We start from the raw sequence: 18,450 nt of genomic DNA, 5'->3' as shown, positions 1-18,450 counted from the left end.
AAACTTCTGAATCTGCATGCAACAAAAACCAAGTGTTAGTAAACCCATGCAAGTATATGAGTTAGATATATTAACTTAAAACACATCGATCTAACCTGGTAATTGAGCAACCAATCTAGCTTAGGTCCGTGAGCCTCCGAGGTGAGTGGCCCAGCTCCGGCAAGAATACCTTGAAAACGTAGGGCACAAATTAACACATAGTTCCACATAGAGTACAAACAAATTAAAACACAGGGCACGAATTAACACATACCTTGAAAGCGTAGTGCCATACCCTCCTGCCAATCAGCTGGTGCCTGCAACGGTCCTATGGGATCACCCACCAATGGTAGTCCCGCAGCATCGACACATCCTGGAGAGTAGGAGCCATCTCTCCCCAGCGAAAGTGAAATGTGTGTGTCTCGGGCCTCCATCTGTCCACTAAGCAGCTCAGCAGCGAGTGGTCAATTTGTACCCGTGTAGAGTTGAAGCCTCGTCGCTCGCCCTCTACCATTTCCGCACGAGTTGCCTCAACAAGTCGTGCGAAAGTTAAAAGGCCAGCCCACTTCAAACTGCATAAATAAAGTGGACATGCAAAGGATGAATAAATAAAATGTAAATGTAAGGGATTATTGAATAAAATGAACATGCAAGGGGTGAATAAATAAAATGGACATGCAAGGGATGATTGAATAAATACCGCTGAATCCAAGCAGGGTGTATCATCCAATTTTCCTTAGGAGTGCGCGTGACAAGGGGCTCGACACTCCCAGGATGCGCCACCAATCGAGCAGCCCGATGCTTACTCTCAATCTCTGGAGAGCAACGATACTCTCTCCATTTTGTGCTTGCAACATTTATAAACATAGTTAGACATACAAATTAAAGTTAAGCATAGTTAAACCGAGAGTACATATTAAAACATAGTTGAACAAAGCGTAAAAATTAACACACAGTTCCACACATTAGTACAAATTAAAACATAGGGCACAAATTAACACTTAGTTTCACAGAGTACAAAATAAAACTTAGTTCCACATAGAGTACAAATTAACACATAGTTTCACGAAGTACAAATTAACACATAGTTCCACATATTGTACAAATTAAAACATAGGGTACAAATTAACACATAGTTTCACATATGCATGATAAGCCTAGTTTCTTCCTCTCCCTCGTCGTCCACGTCAGCCTCTTCCACGGGCAGTAGCTCCACCAGTACCGAAAGTTGGACAATAAGTGTCCCTGTGGCCAAAATGGTTGCATAGAAAACATTGTCGTGACGGTCCTCCGGCTTCAGATTCATCCATATCATTTCGGATGCGCCTGGACGGGCGTCTGCCTGTGCCTGTCCGCAGTAGCCCGTGGTCAGGGATGTACCGCCTTTCACCAGGGGTTACCTTGTTGAAATGGCCCATTGCACGAAACCCTAGCATCTCACCCATCCATGTGCTAAGCACAGACTCTTTCAGGTAATAGGGAGACACACATGAGATTGCGTCCATCCCTAGCTGCCCGCAAGCAGCAAGTACATGTGAGTAAGGAAGGCGAAGCAACTTTGGTTTGTTGCAGGTGCACTCACACGTTGGCCACGCTTCATTTCCAATCTTCACCTCCTGTGTCCTCAATTCATTTCCAACGCCGAACTTGTCAGTTGGCAAGCGCACCTCAAACCTGTGTTCTTGATTACCGATGGCGACGACAGTATGCGACCTAGATTTTTCCATCTTCTCATCCATGTACTTCATAATCTTTTCACAGTACGGTGTATTTGGGTTGTTCATGATATGCATTTCAGCTCTCTGGCGTCTTTCTCTGAAATATTTCACCGTGCCATGGAAAATACCCTCGACGATAACTGTAAGTGGTAAAGCCCTATTTCCCCTCAGGACAAAGTTGTATGTCTCTGCCAGGTTAGTAGTCATGACGCCGTACCTAGCGCCATGTGTGTCGTGCAGCAAAGACCACCGCTCCAGAGGCTCGTGCTCTATCCACTGCTGGAAGTTTTTAATCTGCCTCCCAACCCTTCTCCTAGTGCCGGGTGGGTCAAACCCTGGCAAATTACAAAGCCCAACAGGTTCTTCCTCAGATGGTCCTGTTCCAACTGCTGTCTGTGCAGCCACTGCTGCTACATGTGCTGCTACCGCCGCGTTTCGTGCCGCTGTCCTCTCCCTAACATGTTTCTTCATGAACTCATCAAGATAACCACGTATCCTAGTGTACTTCCATTGTTGGTTCTGTTTGCAGAATTTCTTGAATAGATTCATAAGTGACTTGTTCCTGAACTGCGAAAAGAAGTTGGCCCCCAAATGCCGCATGCACCAACGACTCTGCATGTCCTGCCATGGAGTCTGTTCATCAGGCCCAGGGTTTGTCAGTGTCCTTATCGCACTGAGTATGCCTGCATGTCTGTCATGAAGGATGCACACATTCGGCTTATCATGCACAATTGCTCTCTTGAGCTGCCTGAAAAACCATAACCAACTTTCAGTGTTCTCACCCTCCACGAAAGCAAATGCGAGCGGAACGATTTGATTGTTGCCGTCTTGACCAATGGCGGTCAAGATCTGCCCCCTGTATTTGCCAGTCAGAAAAGTGTCATCTACGCATAACACCGGTCGACAATGATGGAAAGCTTGGACGCATACACCGAAAGTGAAGAACAGTCGTTGCAGCACCCTCACAGTTGGATACTCTGGGTGCACGAAGTGTTGGATGTCGACATAGGTGCCTGGATTACGGGCTTGCAGTGTATGGAGGAGGCGGACAACAGAGTCATACGAGTCGAAAAATGAACCAAATCTTTCCTCAAGAGCCCTCTGCTTAGCCCGCCAAGCCTTGCCATACGAAATGTTGTACTTAAACCTTACCCTGACCTTATGCATGATGGCCTTCACTTCCATTGCTTTGCTCTCCACTATCTCCGTATAAAGCAACCGAGCAAGAAGCGTCGACGAGAGGTTACGATGGTTTGTAGGGATACTGGGAATGACACATGTGTGCAACACCAAGTCACTCACAACCCAATCTGTGTCATACTTAGGAACATAGCCATGCACCCTCCCGGGACAATCTATTTGTTCGCACTCCATTGTCAGATATTTTTGTGAAGAGACTGTTGTTTTGAAAACCCTTTGCGTGGACATTGCCCAAGCAACTATGGCATCCTGCAGATGTTTCTTGTCAGGAAATCTGGCACCCTTCGCAATGTTGTTCTGATGATATTGCCATGTAGAGTCATGCCCATCGTTCACGGTCATAGCTGAAGAGAAGTGCTGATTCCATGATGCAGGAATCGGCACCTCCTCTTCGTCCGACTCATGAGACTCATCGTCATAAGAACTACGACCATCTGTATCTTCATCCTCCATCTCGTTCTGCAAGTGACCATCTTCTTCGTCCGCATCTGCCTCGCTAGTGTACTCATCCTCTCCTACTGCCCCGGAGCTCTGGCCTGATTCATAACCACCACCTCCAGCATTCGACACAGAGTTTGCATTGGACAAGTCATAACTTGATTCACCCTCGCCTTCAGCTCGATTGGTCTCATGAGCGACAACCTGGATTAAGGCGACAGGTGTAGTTCCCTTTTTCTCGCAACTTTCTAACCAGCGCACCCACTTTGATGTCCGGTCTATCGGCCTCAAAACCCAGAAAATATTTGAACTTGGCCTGGTCCACAATGCTTGCACACAGACGGTGTATGTTTCAGGATTGACCGCTAAACATCCTACCAACCATTCATGCAGCTGACTAAACGTCCATGTTTGAGGGGCTGTTAGATCCAACTCCACATACTTAAACTGACTCAGATCAGCTCCGTGCTCGGTTGTTAAGACAGTACCGGAACCGTAGTAAAAAACAAACTTCACTACACCGGACATCTCTGATGCCTAAAAAAATGTTTAGACGCGTCAATTAGTAAGTAGTACGGCATATAAAAAATATTAATACGCGTCAAATACTAAGCAGTACGGCATATTAAAAATATTAATACGCATCAAATACTAACCAGTACGGCATATAAAAAATATTAATACGCGTCAAATACTAAGCAGTACGGCATACTAAAAATATTAATACGTGTCAAATACTAACCAGTACGGCATATTAAAAATATTAATACGCGTCAAATACTAACCAGTACGGCATATTAAAAATGTTTAGACGCGTCAAATACTAATCAGTAGGCATATTAAAAATATTAATACGCGTCAAATACTAACCAGTACGGCATATAAAAAATATTAATTCGCGTCAAATACTAACCAGTACGGCATATAAAAAATATTATGACGCGTCAAATACTTAGCAGTACAGCATATTAAAAATGTTTAGACGCGTCAAATACTAAGCAGTACGGCATATTAAAAATATTAGTACGTGTCAAATAATCACAAGTACGGCATATTAAAAATGTTTAGACGCGTCAAATACTAAGCAGTACGGCATATTAAAAATATTAATACGCGTCAAATACTAAGCAGTACGGCATATTAAAAATATTAATACGCGTCAAATACTAAGCAGTACGGCATCAAAAAAAAATCTATTCTATCAAACATATTACTCCCGGCCATAATATTTAGATGCATCAAATACTAAGCAGTACGACATTAACAGTTGTCCAAAATAATGAGCACTACCAAACGCTAAAACATACTTCTATATATACGTACACACATATCCTCATAAACATATACATTATAGGATAAATACGTGAGAGATTAGGATTTACCCTTAAAGCGTGCGAACCCCAACCTCGAGTAGCTTCACGGTCACCGGATGAGCACCACCACCACCTCCAAACTCCTCCAAACCACCACCATTGCCCAAACTTAGGAACACGAAATTAGCTCAAAATGTTCAACGAAAAGAGTAGATCAAGGTGTCATTGGATGCTAAATAGCAAGGGGATGCAGTTTTGTGGGTTAAACGGGAACAAATCTCACTAATTTTGGCTAGAAATTGGGGGCATTTTTGAGGAGGAAGAAGAGAACAACAAGAACAGAAGGGAAGGACGAGCTAGGCGCTGGGATGCTTGGGCTTGGCCTAGGGAGGAAGAAGGAAAGGAATAAAGGGAAAAAGAGAAAAAGAGAAAAGGCGCGCGGGCCCGCGCGGTCGGCTTCAGTCGGCCTGGCCCAATCCGACTGGGCGCCAGTCGGGCGGCCCGGGCGCAAGCGGCCTGCAATCGGCCTGGCCGAGACCGACTAGGCCTAATCGGCTTGGGCCAGGCCGACTGGGCCCAATCGGTCTCGGCCTGCCCGAGGCCGTATTATTTTTTAAATTTTTTAAAAAACGCGTATTATTTTTAGAAATGATTAAAAAAATCATATTATTTAAAAAAATTTAGCGAAACCATGGGGTGAACCATGGCTATCGGCAGAACTCGTTAGAGGAGCATGGGTTGCGTGTGCGTGTGTATGGCGATTTGCAGGTTGGAAAAGACCGATGGTACTAGCCAAGCTATATCGAGAGCTGGCGATAGCACTGGCATAGGGTAATCGACTGCTATGTGGTTCCCGGAGGATGCCGTATTAATTCGATGCTGCGGTCGAGATACTCTGTGGATCGTTAAATCGTGCAATTGTTTGTGAGAGTTGACATGTTTATTCGTTTACATGCGCTGAATGAACAACATAAAAAGAAATTATTATTCAAATATTTTTTTAAGTGTGTCATAATGTGACTACGGCTTGATTTATAGGAGACTTTTTTTCCGTACTAATGAAATGCTGAGCGGATAAAACTGTTAGGGGCGAGAACATACAAGAAATACCTGTGCTGTGCGGTGCAATTACTCTCGGTGTACACGACCACCGAGCTTGTCTGGCAATAAAAGGTCCTGTATACATGGTGAATCGCAAGGGGCGATTTTGTCTGTTTGACCGTTCGTGCAGCGTACTAGCTCCCTAGCTAGGGTGGCCCACGGGTCAAATCGTAGCGACGCTGGGTCTGTCAGCGGTTGTAGACTTTATTCTGCGTTTTTGGAATCTACTGAGCAGGGAAACAAGCAGAGCAGAGCGAGCGAAATCTGAAAAGAAAAAAAGGCGAGTGAAGTGGTCGGGCGAGGGGCGGTGGCCGGAGTTTGATCTGATCGCCGTTGCGTGCAAAGCCGCCGATGTGAGTATTTTTAAATAGAAACTTAGATCGTCGATGTACTTTTCATATTACGCGTCAGACATCATCGGTGAAACAGGGGAGGTCAGGGGATGCTGGTCGGTCCGGGAGCGAAGAAAAGAAAGGCCGCGGCAATGCTGGAGCTGCATCGGAAGAAGAACTTGGCTGCTGCAAGAGCTGCGGAATCAGACGACGGGGATGGGCAGGATGAGAACGAAGGAACTGGCAAGAAGGTCCAAGGGATCGAGACAGCTTTCAATATCAACAAAGCAGTAACCTGCATCTCCACTTGGACGGGAGACATGCTCGATATACCTGGCGAAGCAGGTTTAGGGGTGATGCGTAGTATAGAGTTGCGAGGTCCTCTTGATCGGATATATGCGATGATGCTGTTGTTCTCCCTTGACCCGGACACGATGATGCTGGAGGCGGTTCCTGGAAAGGCCTTCAAGGTGGATGAGGCGCTGGTTGACAGGATTTTTGGAGAGTTCGGAGACGGTGTGAGAAGTGTAGTGCCATTTGGCAAGCAAGATGATAGGAAGATTGTGCTCAAGGAGCGCATGATCTGTTTGGATCAGATCCTAGCAAGAAGGCTAATGGTGTGAAGTTTAAGAGGGTCGATTCAATACTGAAGAAGGCAACACCTGCTGGAGTCAGTAAAAACACAAAAGATTTTTATTTCTCATGAAAATAGCAAGTTAACTCAAAGAATTTATCAAACAACTAGTCAATTTGTTAGAACTTGCTTAGTAGTGAATTGGGAACAAGAAGAAAAAGAGGAGGCTGGTGCTTCCCTTGTCGGGGTAAGAGCGAATGATCTTATTCGCCATTTCCTAAGAATTGAGTTAGTCAAGTCCACTATTTCATATACACGAAAGAGGGAGGGACAGGGCGAGGGCAGCTTATTTTTCGTATATTTTCTCCCATTTCTTGTTCGCAAGGAATTCTGCTCCTTCCATTTCTGACGAAGCTCTGCACATAATTAAGGATCCGAAAAAGATCAACACTTTCAATTTGTCGGCGTGCGTGGTAAATGCGTTACAGGATGGAGCTAGGAATCTGAGAGCAGCACTGGCGAACGGCGACAGGGTGGTCCTGGATGGTTGTTTATTGGTACTCTTGGTAAGACGCATTTATCAAATTTTCTTGTGTCGTGCTTGCATAATTGAACTGCAAGGAAATGACTGAAAATCTGTGCGCTTGGTTTTCGCAGATTGGGTTTGTTGAATACATGGAGCACGGAGATGAAGCTGTTAACCTGCAGGCCCCAAGGATAGATAAGTACGACAACAGATCATTGAACAAACTGCTTAAGAGGCACGCCCCAGATTACGAGGAGGGAACTTTGGTAGCTATGCTCTGCAACGGCGCCATGCATGAGATCGTTCCGAGCAAAGGACTTTCGTTGGCGAGAGTACTGGGAGCCAGAAGAAGTTTTGGTTTCATGGCAGCACCTCCTGAAGGGAGCATCGCAGGTTCCAGTACGAAGGTGAGCAATTTAACCAACATGTCCTTTTTTCTACTTGCGTATGAGATTTAAGTTTTCTGACGTGTACTGCGAAAACAGAGGAAAGATCTGGACGATGATTACAACCGTCGTGTAGAGGAGGCCAATCTAGCTGTGGACGAAGAGTATGACAATTTACAGAGGGAGGAGATGAGGAAAATTGATGCCTTGAAAAGGGCAAAACTGAAGGAACTGAAAATAAAGCGAGAGGCGAGGCGTGCGGAAATGCTGTGTGAAGTGAAAAAAATATATGACATGGATGTTGAGAAATTAAATTCAGCTGAGGGTAGTGATGGGGATGTGGGTGGTGACTGCAGAGAGCCTACTGAAAAAGGTGATGTTTAAAGTTGATAAATTATTGGCTTTGATTTTGTACCACTAAAAAATTATTGCTTCAAAACTTACTGTCGTTGATCCATTATGTAGGCAATCAAAACTCAGAGGAGGAAGCTGGAGGGCTTTGCGATGACATTGATATGACAGAAGCGTCCTGTCGTGAAGGTATATTTGAATGAATGATATGAATTTCCAAAACGCATTTGGTTTAGTTGGTCATGAAGAAATAATACATAAACATAGTAATGCAAATGTTAAATGATATGCGAGATAACCTGAAATTGAATCAAGAAAAAACCTTTTACCTGTGGTACCATGGGATGGGACAGCCATAAATGTATGGATTGCATGTCTCTAAGGCTGTAGTGTTTACTTTGAAACTGATACAGGGAGAGTCATGGTACAACCCAAAAATGGAAACAAATCTGACGCAAGCACTGAAGACAATGGGACAAGTTGGGAAGAGATGTTGACAGACTGGACATCAAATTCAGAAACACCAACCGATGAAGCTATATGTGGAACGATTGGTGAGATAAAATCGCCTGGCAATTTCCCTCCAGCTAGCTCTGTTTTGTCTGAAAAAATGACACCGTCCCAAGGCAGAGGTTAACACCCAGATGTTATAACTGATTGTATGAAAATATTTTATGCATGCTCCTAGGAGCTGATCTAAAAGGATTCTATGCAGGATCTTAGGGGCATAATCCATTCCTAGGTCCTGTAATATATGATGACACACCTATGAGGTTGGTTGAGCGCACTCATTCTACAGTGAATAATAAAGGTAAGTTTATTTACAATAGAACCATGTTATTTTTCTGACAAACATATTGTCGGAAATCAAAATTAGTATGAAGTGAGTTTTGTAACAACGACTGCAATTTTAGGAGGCGCAGGGGAGTCGTGGGTGGGAGATGTTGGGCCGAGATTCGATAGCTGTGGCAGTGGGATGCAAATAGATTTGCTCACAGATGGTATGTGCAAATAGACGTATAATCCGAAATGCAGTATTAGCATGAAGCTATGGCATTTTTTATAAATAACATTTTTATTGAATGTCAGTTCCACAACCCAAAAACATAGATGGATGCTTCCCTCGAAATCTAGAACCTTTTTTCGATGGCTGTGACGATATAATTGATGTTGTCATGACAGAAAAAGGTATATTTCGGTACAAGCATAACAAAACGCATTGAATTATGGTCGAAATCTCTTCTTGAAAAATAGCTGTATCTTCCTGGAAAAAAAATATTCCATTATATTGAAATGAAGATAAGATTTCACGTGCAGGTGGGGGAGATATCTGCCATGATGGATGTTAAGTCGACAATGCCGTCGAGAACAACAACACGTTGCTGGCTGACCCAATCAAGGATTTGTGTGAGTTCATTTTAAGATGTGACCAGTATGAACTTGGCAGGTATGTCATAAAATTATTAACGAAACTTTAAAATGTCAACTTCATAGCTGAAAAATATACCATAATTTTTTGTTCCGCGGACTAGTAATTGGTTTGTCCATGAGATTCCAGATTAACTGATCGTGACTGGGCAAAGTCTGAAAAATGAGTTCATCGGTAATTGTCCACTTGGTTTGCGTGGGATGGCTGCTGGAGTTCGTTTATTAAACTATAAGAGTGTGCTTAATGACGAGGGCAGTGCGAGGAGGATCTTCGTTTGTTCGAAATTCCTGGTGAGTAATAATAACAACATGCGCGTGTTTTACTGCGATTAACGTTGGCTATGGAGTCTTAACAAGATTTGTTTTTGAGCAGCTGGAAATACTGAAACGACCATCGCAAAAGAGACGTCTTCCAAGCATTGAATCTGTTGTGCGGGTCATCAAGCATGGATCAAATCGCTGGGTGTAAGGAGGTAGGTGTTAACCCAAATTAGTTTGCTAATGTTATCCTGTTAAATAAGATTATGTTATGAAAGAAAAGTGATGGAAAAGCAGATGAGCGTTCCGGTGGTGGTAGATGGTGCATGGTGTCTGTACACGGCTCACCTTGACGAAAAGGTCGTGAAGGTTTACAACCCTGTGATTATTAATGGATGTGATGAGAGGTACGAAACAAGGCACATGGAGTTTGTGTACTCGTTGCTCAATGGTTTGAACGAGGTCGGTACTTACGTCAACAAAGATTGGTGTTTTGACTTGAAAGAATGGAGGACAAATTTCAACAATGGCAACTTCCGTGCTTGTTCGGCGTAAGCATCTAGTAAATGGGGTTATTAGTTGGTAGGCGATTGCCCTAGGCTTGTTCATATGTAAACTAACTTTGATGTCCGCAGAGTTGAATCTGGAACAATGGTGCTGCGTTTTGCTTGGGAGTTGGCAACTCATGGAAAGTGTGAAGTGATGAATGAGGTATGTTGCCTTTGCCATGTAAAACTTCAAACACGTTTGTAAAGTGTATATATATTTATTCAGTGTGTAAATTGTTTTTTTTTAAGGAATCTGTCGCAGCTGTGGCACCCGGGGTACCACCGCTGCACGACGCATGGGTCGCATCGCTTGGTCCCTGGGAGGATCGCACCCGGGCGGCAACGTGCAAACTGCCCGGCAAGCTACCAGCCCGGCAGGGCTAGCGGGGCTTCGGAGAATAATTCTGCCTGGGCGCTCCCGGGAGGTCACTGGTCGGGAGGGGCGTTCTCGGTGCTGATTCCGCTGCGAGGGTGGGACCGAGCGAGCAGAACAGCGGCGCCACGTGAGCGCGCGGCAGGCACCTAGTGTGCAGGGTCGCCAGAACGAGGAGTGTAGCGCAAGACTCATTAAATGAGCCGACAGGAGGGAGGTTATCTGTTTAGTTAGGCAAACAATGGCTGTCCAGAGCTAGTCTATAGGCTTTTAGACCCCTAATCGCAGGGCTAGCGCACTTGCATGTCTGCCAGCACACCGAGGAGGAGCTGCCCAAGCTCCCTGCTCACCACTTGTAATCCATGCACCGTGGCACCTGTGACATTCCCTTGGCTATAAAAGGAGGACCCCCGCCAACGGTCAAAGGGTTCGGTTTTTCGTTGGACTAAGTCACAGTTCGCTACTAGCACTAGCCCAGGGTAGTAAGAAGCACTTAGCCAAAAAGAAGAGCACCCGGGGACTCCCCCCGGCAACCTGTAAACTCTTATTCATCAGTTAATACAAGCTCAGAAAAGCAGGACGTAGGGTATTACACCTCTGCGTGGCCCGAACCTGGGTAAAACGTGCGTGCATGTGTCTATAACGTGCATGTACCCTTAGTGTGTTTTGCACGCTACGCATCTGCCCTGCCGGCGATCGCCGGAGCGATCCCCGTCGCCCACTGCCGAACCTAAAAGGGGGTGTCCGCACACCCCCAGTGTCAAAGCCTCGTGCTACGACATCGGGCGCGCCAGGTAGAGGGCGCCTGAGGAGAGCTCGCCGGTGACCGCCGGCGACGACGTCCACACCAGCATCGGCCTCGTCTTCCTCAACGACAGAGCCGTGCCACGCGCGTCGCAGGAGCAGGGTGACCCTGAGCCTGCTCGAGCGCAGTAGCCACCGGCGCAGCTGTCGCCACCGCCGCCTTCTCAACAGTCAGGTGACAACCAGCCGAGTGGACCGGCGGCTCCCAGCGTTGGGCCCAGCCGTGCGAGCGGCTACAACGCGGCCCGTGCCTTACAGTGGGCCGACCCGCGGGCCGACGACCCACAGAAGCGGCAGCTGCTGCACGAGGAGCACAGAGCGTCGCGGGCGACGCCGACCGGCTCGCGCCCAACTCATCCGAGGGCGCCAGGGATAGAGCGGAGGGCAACCGCTCGGGAAACCGGCAGCCTCCCGCGCAAACAGTCTAGGTATCAGGGAGATTCCAAGCCCATTACAATGGTAAGATATGCTATGTTTAAAGCTTCGTTATCTCGAGTCGTCGAGATTGGCATGTTGACTCCAGGAGTTGTAGTTTCTCACCTCATGACCCCGTGGTGGGCCATGATGGGTATCCTTGAGTTGAGTACGTGATTAGTCATAACCACGTCAGTAGCCCCCAAGTGCCTAGTTGAGTCGTAGACTTGAGTAGGGACTTTATAAAGACTTCATCCATCTTGAGTCGAGCCAGTTGCAGATGATGGACTTGTTGACTCGGTAGTGTGTCGAGTTGATGGTTGCACTTCAAATGATGAAGGATCGACTCATAAAGAATGCTTGAGTTGAGTCACTATATGTGACAATAAGCAGTTGAGAAACCAATGAATAGTTGAGAAGCTATTGATTCGGAAGTGCATCGAATCCTTGACTGAAGCTTGAGTCATGGGGATAATGCATAATACGCCTGGAATTCTTGTTAAGTCGAATCCAGCTAATTGCGCTAGGGCAAATGCTATATTAGCTTCTTCAGACTCGAGTCCCCGGGCTCGAACCTGGCAACTGGCACGTTTCGACTCAGCCCATGGGGTCTTACGGAGTCGAATTCCAGTTTTGACGTTTCACGTACTCGACTCGTATGAGTCATGAATTTAATGCTGCGAGCATAATTGGGGTACACAGCTGATGCGTGTCCTTGGCTCAACAAAAAACCTGTGAGTCACCACGTTATGAACGTGAATGACGAAGAAGTCCCATAGAGGGTTTTTTACTGAATAATGTGCAGTTGATGCATATCCAGAATTAAAAGTCTCCAGGATCTAATCCTTGAGCCTGAAGTCGCACCAGCTGCGTCACTTCAGTTAATATGCGCTCATTGCGTACAAATAAGCCTCTAGGGTCTTACCCTTGAGCCTGGAGTCGCACCAGCTGCGCAACTCTAGTTATTCATGCTCATTGCATGAATGTAAGTCCCTTCAACGGGCCTGGAGCCGCATCAGCTGCATAACTCTAGTTTATCCATGCTCATTGCATGAAGGTAAGTCCCTTCAACGGGCCTGGAGTCCTACCAATTGCGATACTCTAGTTTATCCGTGCTCATTGCATGAAGATAAGACCCATGGATCATCTACGGGGCCTAGAACCGCACCGGCTGTGTTGTTCTAGTAATCCACATTCGCTATGTGTCTTCTCCCTGATCTAAAGCTCATCAACATGGGCATTGTCAAAGGTGACCCTTCGTCAGTTGGCTTAATGGATCTTCAAGCCCCTGCATCCGACGACTCGTCAAAGATTTCTGCGTCAAAGAAAATTTAACAGTACAAGATATGCGACTCACCTCCTCCCTTGGTCTGGCAAGCCCATAAGGGACCACCGGGGAGTCGAGGCTCGCGGAGGAAGAAATGGACGAGCTCGTCAGCCTCGCTACCCGTTCTTCCACCTCTTTCGGAGTCAACTCTTCGGCGTTCACCCGGGTCGGATCCATAGGTCCCATGTATGACCACATGGGGTGAACACGCGCCTGCAGAGGCTGAATCCTCATCCTCAAGAACAAGGCTATCAGGTGGATCCCAGTCAAACCTTGATTCATGAGGGCATGAATTTGACTCATCAACGAGTCAACTTCCGCCTTCTCCGACGCGATTGACTCGTGTTTCCACGCTACCGTCTTCTTCACTGAACCTTTGACGGTAAAGGAGGGAAGCTGCTCGTCAGCCTTGCTGGCCGAGTCATCGCGGACGTAAAACCACTTCAACCTCCAGTGCTGCACGGACTCGCGCTGCTGGAGGCTGAAGTACCTGACTTCCGGCTACACCTGGAAGTTGACGCACCCCACGGCGTTGGGCCTCTGCCTCTTCACCATGAAGATCCTCTTCTAGAGCCTCCATTGGGGACTTACCCCCAGCAAGCATTCACACAGCGTGATGAAGCACGCCACGTGCAGGTAAGAGTTGGGGGGAAGATCGTGCAGCTGCAACCCGTAGGCCACCAGCAGGGCACGGAAGAACGAGTGCAAAGGGAACGAAATTCCCCCCAGCACGTAATCATAAAAAATGACCCGCTCCCCGAGCAGCGGGTGAGGAATCTTCTCCATCCCAGGAAGAAGGATGCCGCGCTCACCTTGCGGTAGCAGTCCTTCCTCCTGAAGGCTCAGGATTTGGTCGCGCTCATTCGCCGCCAGTGGCCAGGAGATGGCATCTTGGTCGGCGTGGCTCTTGCCAGCACTGGTCTTCGTGACGGCGGCTTTGTTCTTCCCCATCGTACTGGGTCAAGGAAGAGGAATATTTGGGCTCTGGAAGCTCGAGAGATCTGTCTTGCTACGGAAGCAGAAAGCTGAAGTGCTTGGGCTTGAGCGAGAGGAGGTAGAAGGGTAAAACAAGTTAACTTTTCTCCCCTTTTATAAGCCAGTCCTGGAGCAGAATTCGGGTCACACGATCTAATTCGTGGCCACATGTCCCGCATCTAACGGGGTGCGAAACAGTGGGCATCGCAACGGCCGCCTATTTTGCGGGCTCAAGGATCAAGGGGACCATCATTATGCCTCATTTACCGTGCATTGAGCGGTCATTCCTCCACTGACGCACGTCAACAGTGCCCCTAGCTGTCAGGCTAGACTCCACCCTGGGTCATTTCAATTGACCAGGATGACTCTCCATACTTACAAGGTACATCACTCGTGACGATTTTCACCCAGCATTACTTCTTCGACTCGACAGTCGATTTTATTATCTGTTCACACAGCACTTCGACTCATGATTGAGTCAATTGATTCTCGAGTCATCATCTTCGACTCCGTGCAGTCGAAAAACTTGTTACATACAACCAAATGAGGGTTGCATCTGCTACGTAAAATACCCCGTATACCATGTCCATGACATGCGAGTCGATTGTTCATAATCGAAAAAACCTTTGAGTCATGCCCCTCGTGGGTAAACACTTACAGCTACGCTCATTGCGTACAACTGCGTCTCAAGAATCTGATCCTTGAGCCTGAAGTCGCACCAGCTGCGTCTCTTCAGTCCATATACGCTCATTGCATACAGCTAAGTCTCCAGGATCTAATCCTTGAGCCTGAAGTCGCACCAGCTGCATCACTTCAGTTAATATGCGCTCATTGCGTACTAATAAGCCTCTAGGGTCTTACCCTTGAGCCTGGAGCCGCACCAGCTGCGCGACTCTAGTTTATCCATGCTCATTGCATGAAGGTAAGACCCTTCAATGGGCCTGGAGCCGCACCAGCTGCGCCACTCTAGTTTATCCATGCTCATTGCATGAAGGTAAGCCCCTTTAATGGGCTTGGAGCCGCACCAGCTGCGATACTCTAGTTCACCCGTGCTCATTGCATGAAGATAAGACTCATGGATCATCTACTAGGCCTAGAACCGCACCAGCTGCGTTGTTCTAGTAATCCACATTCATTATGTGAAGATAAGACCTGTTATCAGGCCTGGATGCGCATCAACTGCGTTAATCTCGAAATCTTCGACTCAGGGAACACTCCCTATCCACGCTCATTGTGTGAAGATAAGACTTATTATCAAGTCTAGATACGCATCAACTGCGTTTATCTAGAAAGTTTAGAGTTGGGAATCATTTCCTACATACCACACTCATCGTGTGCAGATAAGCCTATTACTAGGCTTGGATATGCATCAACTGCACATTATCCAGTAAATACCCTCTACGGACTTCTCCGTCATTCACGTTCATAACGTGGCGACTCACAGGTTCTCTATTGAGCCAAGGATTCGACTTAACAAGAATTCCAGGCATATTATGCATTATCCCTATGATTCAAGTTCCAATCAAGGATTCGATGCACTTCCGAATCAATGGCTTCTCAGCTATTCATTGGTTTCTCAGCTGATTATCATCAACTCAAGACTCAAGTACTCTTTACGAGTCAATCCTTCATCATTTGAAGTACAAGCATCAACTCGACGACTACCGAGTCTACAAGTCCATCGGCTGCAACTGGCTCGACTCAAGATTGATGAAGTCTTTATGAAGTCCCTACTCAAGTCTACGACTCAACTAGGCACTTGGGGGCTACTGACGTGGCTATGACTAATCACGTACTCAACTCAAAGATACCCGTCATGGCCCACCACGGGGTCCATGAGGTGAACGACTACAACTCCTGGAGTCAACATGCCAATCTCGACAACTCGAGATAAGGAAGCTTTAAACATAGCATATCTCATCATTGTAATGGGCTTGGACTCTCCCAGAGACCTAGACTCTTGCATATATAAAGGACTAGGAGGGGGGAGCCAAGAACAACGGACAACGAACAAGCCTCCCGCATACACCCATCTCCACGTAGAACCACTCTACGCATCATAGCCCCAGCGGCTCCATTATAATCTCGCCATCAATATCAAGATCAGACAAGCAGGACGTAGGGGTATTACCTTCCGAGGGCCCTGAACTGGGTAAATCGTGTCTCTTGTGTCCTTGTTAGCCGACGGAGTCACCGATACACACGTTACGTGTCTTCTCCCTGATCTAAAGCTCATCAACATGGGCATTGTCGAAGGTGACCCTTCGTCAATAATCTTCCGCCAACGCATGCCTTTTGAATCCTTTGATGAGCAAGCATCGATCTGTCCAAGGCGTCGCATTAAAAGTGAACACATGTCGTGGCTCATAGGGGAAGATCTGATAAGCTGTTGTCTTATTATGGTTCCATCCAGCTTTAACAACCTAGGGTGGGCGTGAGCAAACTAGTTCCTGCAAAATGATAAAAAAGGATCGTGTTGATTAGATGGAACTTGAATTTATTTCGGAAAAGCATCATAACACTACTATAATATAATTGTGACCTTGCGAGTATAGAACTTGGCGATCTGGTCAGCCAATCGGCTATTGCCAAAGTTGCAATTGGAGAGGGTGTTCGGGGGACGGAACCAACAACCCATGGGTCCCTTGTGAAACGCGATGGTGGTAGAGTGGTTTTTGTTATAGGCGACGTGTTACGCTGGCCGAAAAGAACTACGGTACCATCTTGAGGCTGGTCACACCACTCAATTATCAGTGTAGAAACTACGTCCTCAGAAAACTTTGTGGCATTCTCTACGACTGGGTCGTCGTTTTTTGGTGTCTCGCTGAACAAACCTCCGGAGATGACATCTGATATGTTCGCCGCCTGATTTGGTGTAACAGAAGGAATTGTCGTGGTGTTGGGTTGATCTATAAGATCCAGCTTGAGCTTTTTCTTCGTACCTGATGAACAAAAATATTATAAATAAATCAGTTGAACTACCCATAGACAACATATATTGCATGCGCACATAATGGTTAATACCTGAAGAATCTCACTGAGCACTTGCTGGAGTGTAGACAATAGGGTTAGGACGATGTTCGTTTTTCCTGGTGAGTGGGCTTTGCCCAGTCGAGCTCTCTGAGGATGAACAAATGTAGATGCATTCAGGAATGGTTAAGGATGTTATCATTTGGCATGTCTTAGCATAAATGTTTTGGAATTTACCCTCACACTCGGTGTTTGTTTTACGGGATGATGACAGCTGTGGGCCGGAAGGAGTACGGCCGTTCTGGTTGTGCAATGCCGATTGACGAGATGTGGTACTGACTATGACGCAATTCTGTCTGCCAGCCAAAGTGCAGCATGTGCATGGCCTCCCGTCGGGACTGAGCAATTTGTCAGCGAAAGAGAACATCTCTTCTTGACACCTCCGGCGAAAATCATTCATGAACAACAATATCCTTGCGTTATGCTCTTTCAATAGTACTGGAGTTTTTGACGCTGACTATAAAATAAAAATGCGTACGAAATTTTAGAGTTAAATTTAATACGAACATATAGTGTCCAATGCAGTTGAAAATCTATTTCTTGCTTACATGCATGGGGTTGACTTGTAGGTGACGGGCAAAATCGTTGGGCCCGGGATTGGAGCATGACAGGGCGGTGTTGCTGGCGTGTGTCTTCGTCAGTACGTTCAAATGGTTCCCTTGTCTACGTGTAGCAGCAGCAGAATTTGACGTTGCGTCTTTTTTATCTTGTTTGTCCTGATTGCAATTGCATATATATTATAGAAAGAGGCTAAAAACAATAACATGGTTGGAGACTGGAAACAAAATTAAAGTTGTTGACACTCACCTGAGCTAATGAAACAGGCGGAAAGAAGGACGACTCAATGCCGTTGACAGCTGATAGATGATCAATCATCTTCTTCAAGCTTTCGTAATCAAATAACCCAATGCGAGGAGACACTAGCTTGGGCTTGTTATAAACGCCCAGATCAATATGGTCCAGGTAGAATACCTGAATGAATGGAATAGTGTGACTGTGAAACGTTTGGGATGAAAAAAATAATTGTATGAAAAAAAAGAAGGAAAAATAAAAAGAAATACCTGCAGAAAAAGATGGCACCCCCCCATGTGTATCGACGAAGCACCGCTGGCTATGTCGGAGTTTAGTTTATTGGCAGCGAGAACTATGTGTTTAAGGACGAATTCGCACCAGTTGAATGAGGAGATGGTGGAAATGTTTGCCGGGGATCCAAGGAAATCAAGCGTGACATAATCGTGTTTTGCGGTTGGAGCCAACAAATTACTGACAACATAGATCACAAAAGCTATCTGAAAACACTCGATCTCTATTTTAGAGGACTCTTCTGAAAGAGGTTTGAGAAGGTAAACCTCGGCAAATTTGAGGCTATGGATTC

General features: G+C 46.3%; 2 protein-coding genes and 2 long non-coding RNA genes across 4 annotated transcripts; 3 read left to right on the top strand and 1 right to left on the bottom strand.

Moving 5' to 3' along the window:
• The first annotated feature begins 7,459 nt into the window (after positions 1–7,459).
• Positions 7,460–9,108, top strand: LOC112270098. The gene is made up of 7 exons (XM_024457792.1): positions 7,460–7,588; positions 7,667–7,940; positions 8,033–8,107; positions 8,332–8,550; positions 8,634–8,729; positions 8,833–8,919; positions 9,008–9,108. Exons 1-5 carry the CDS (start codon positions 7,472–7,474, stop codon positions 8,639–8,641), a joined length of 693 nt encoding a protein of 230 aa, XP_024313560.1. The 5' UTR covers positions 7,460–7,471; the 3' UTR covers positions 8,642–8,729; positions 8,833–8,919; positions 9,008–9,108.
• Positions 9,109–9,248: 140 nt separating this feature from the next.
• On the top strand, positions 9,249–9,782 carry LOC112270100. Its single transcript, XR_002962426.1, has 3 exons — positions 9,249–9,365; positions 9,477–9,637; positions 9,720–9,782. It is a non-coding gene; the product is annotated as an uncharacterized LOC112270100 (long non-coding RNA).
• Positions 9,783–9,907: 125 nt separating this feature from the next.
• LOC112270099 lies at positions 9,908–10,551 on the top strand. Its single transcript, XR_002962425.1, has 3 exons — positions 9,908–10,155; positions 10,240–10,315; positions 10,402–10,551. It is a non-coding gene; the product is annotated as an uncharacterized LOC112270099 (long non-coding RNA).
• Positions 10,552–16,793: 6,242 nt separating this feature from the next.
• Positions 16,794–18,337, bottom strand: LOC112270084. Its single transcript, XM_024457765.1, has 6 exons — positions 18,137–18,337; positions 17,883–18,047; positions 17,624–17,791; positions 17,253–17,532; positions 17,070–17,165; positions 16,794–16,987 (listed from the first exon to the last, which is right to left on the bottom strand). Exons 1-5 carry the CDS (start codon positions 18,161–18,163, stop codon positions 17,080–17,082), a joined length of 726 nt encoding a protein of 241 aa, XP_024313533.1. The 5' UTR covers positions 18,164–18,337; the 3' UTR covers positions 16,794–16,987; positions 17,070–17,079.
• Positions 18,338–18,450: the final 113 nt, after the last annotated feature.

The sequence above is a fragment of the Brachypodium distachyon genome, chromosome 1 (assembly GCF_000005505.3).
Source record: "Brachypodium distachyon strain Bd21 chromosome 1, Brachypodium_distachyon_v3.0, whole genome shotgun sequence".
Classification (NCBI taxonomy): Eukaryota; Viridiplantae; Streptophyta; class Magnoliopsida; order Poales; family Poaceae; genus Brachypodium; species Brachypodium distachyon.
Note: the sequence above shows the minus strand (reverse complement) of the source record. Positions and strands in the feature narration are given on the sequence as shown.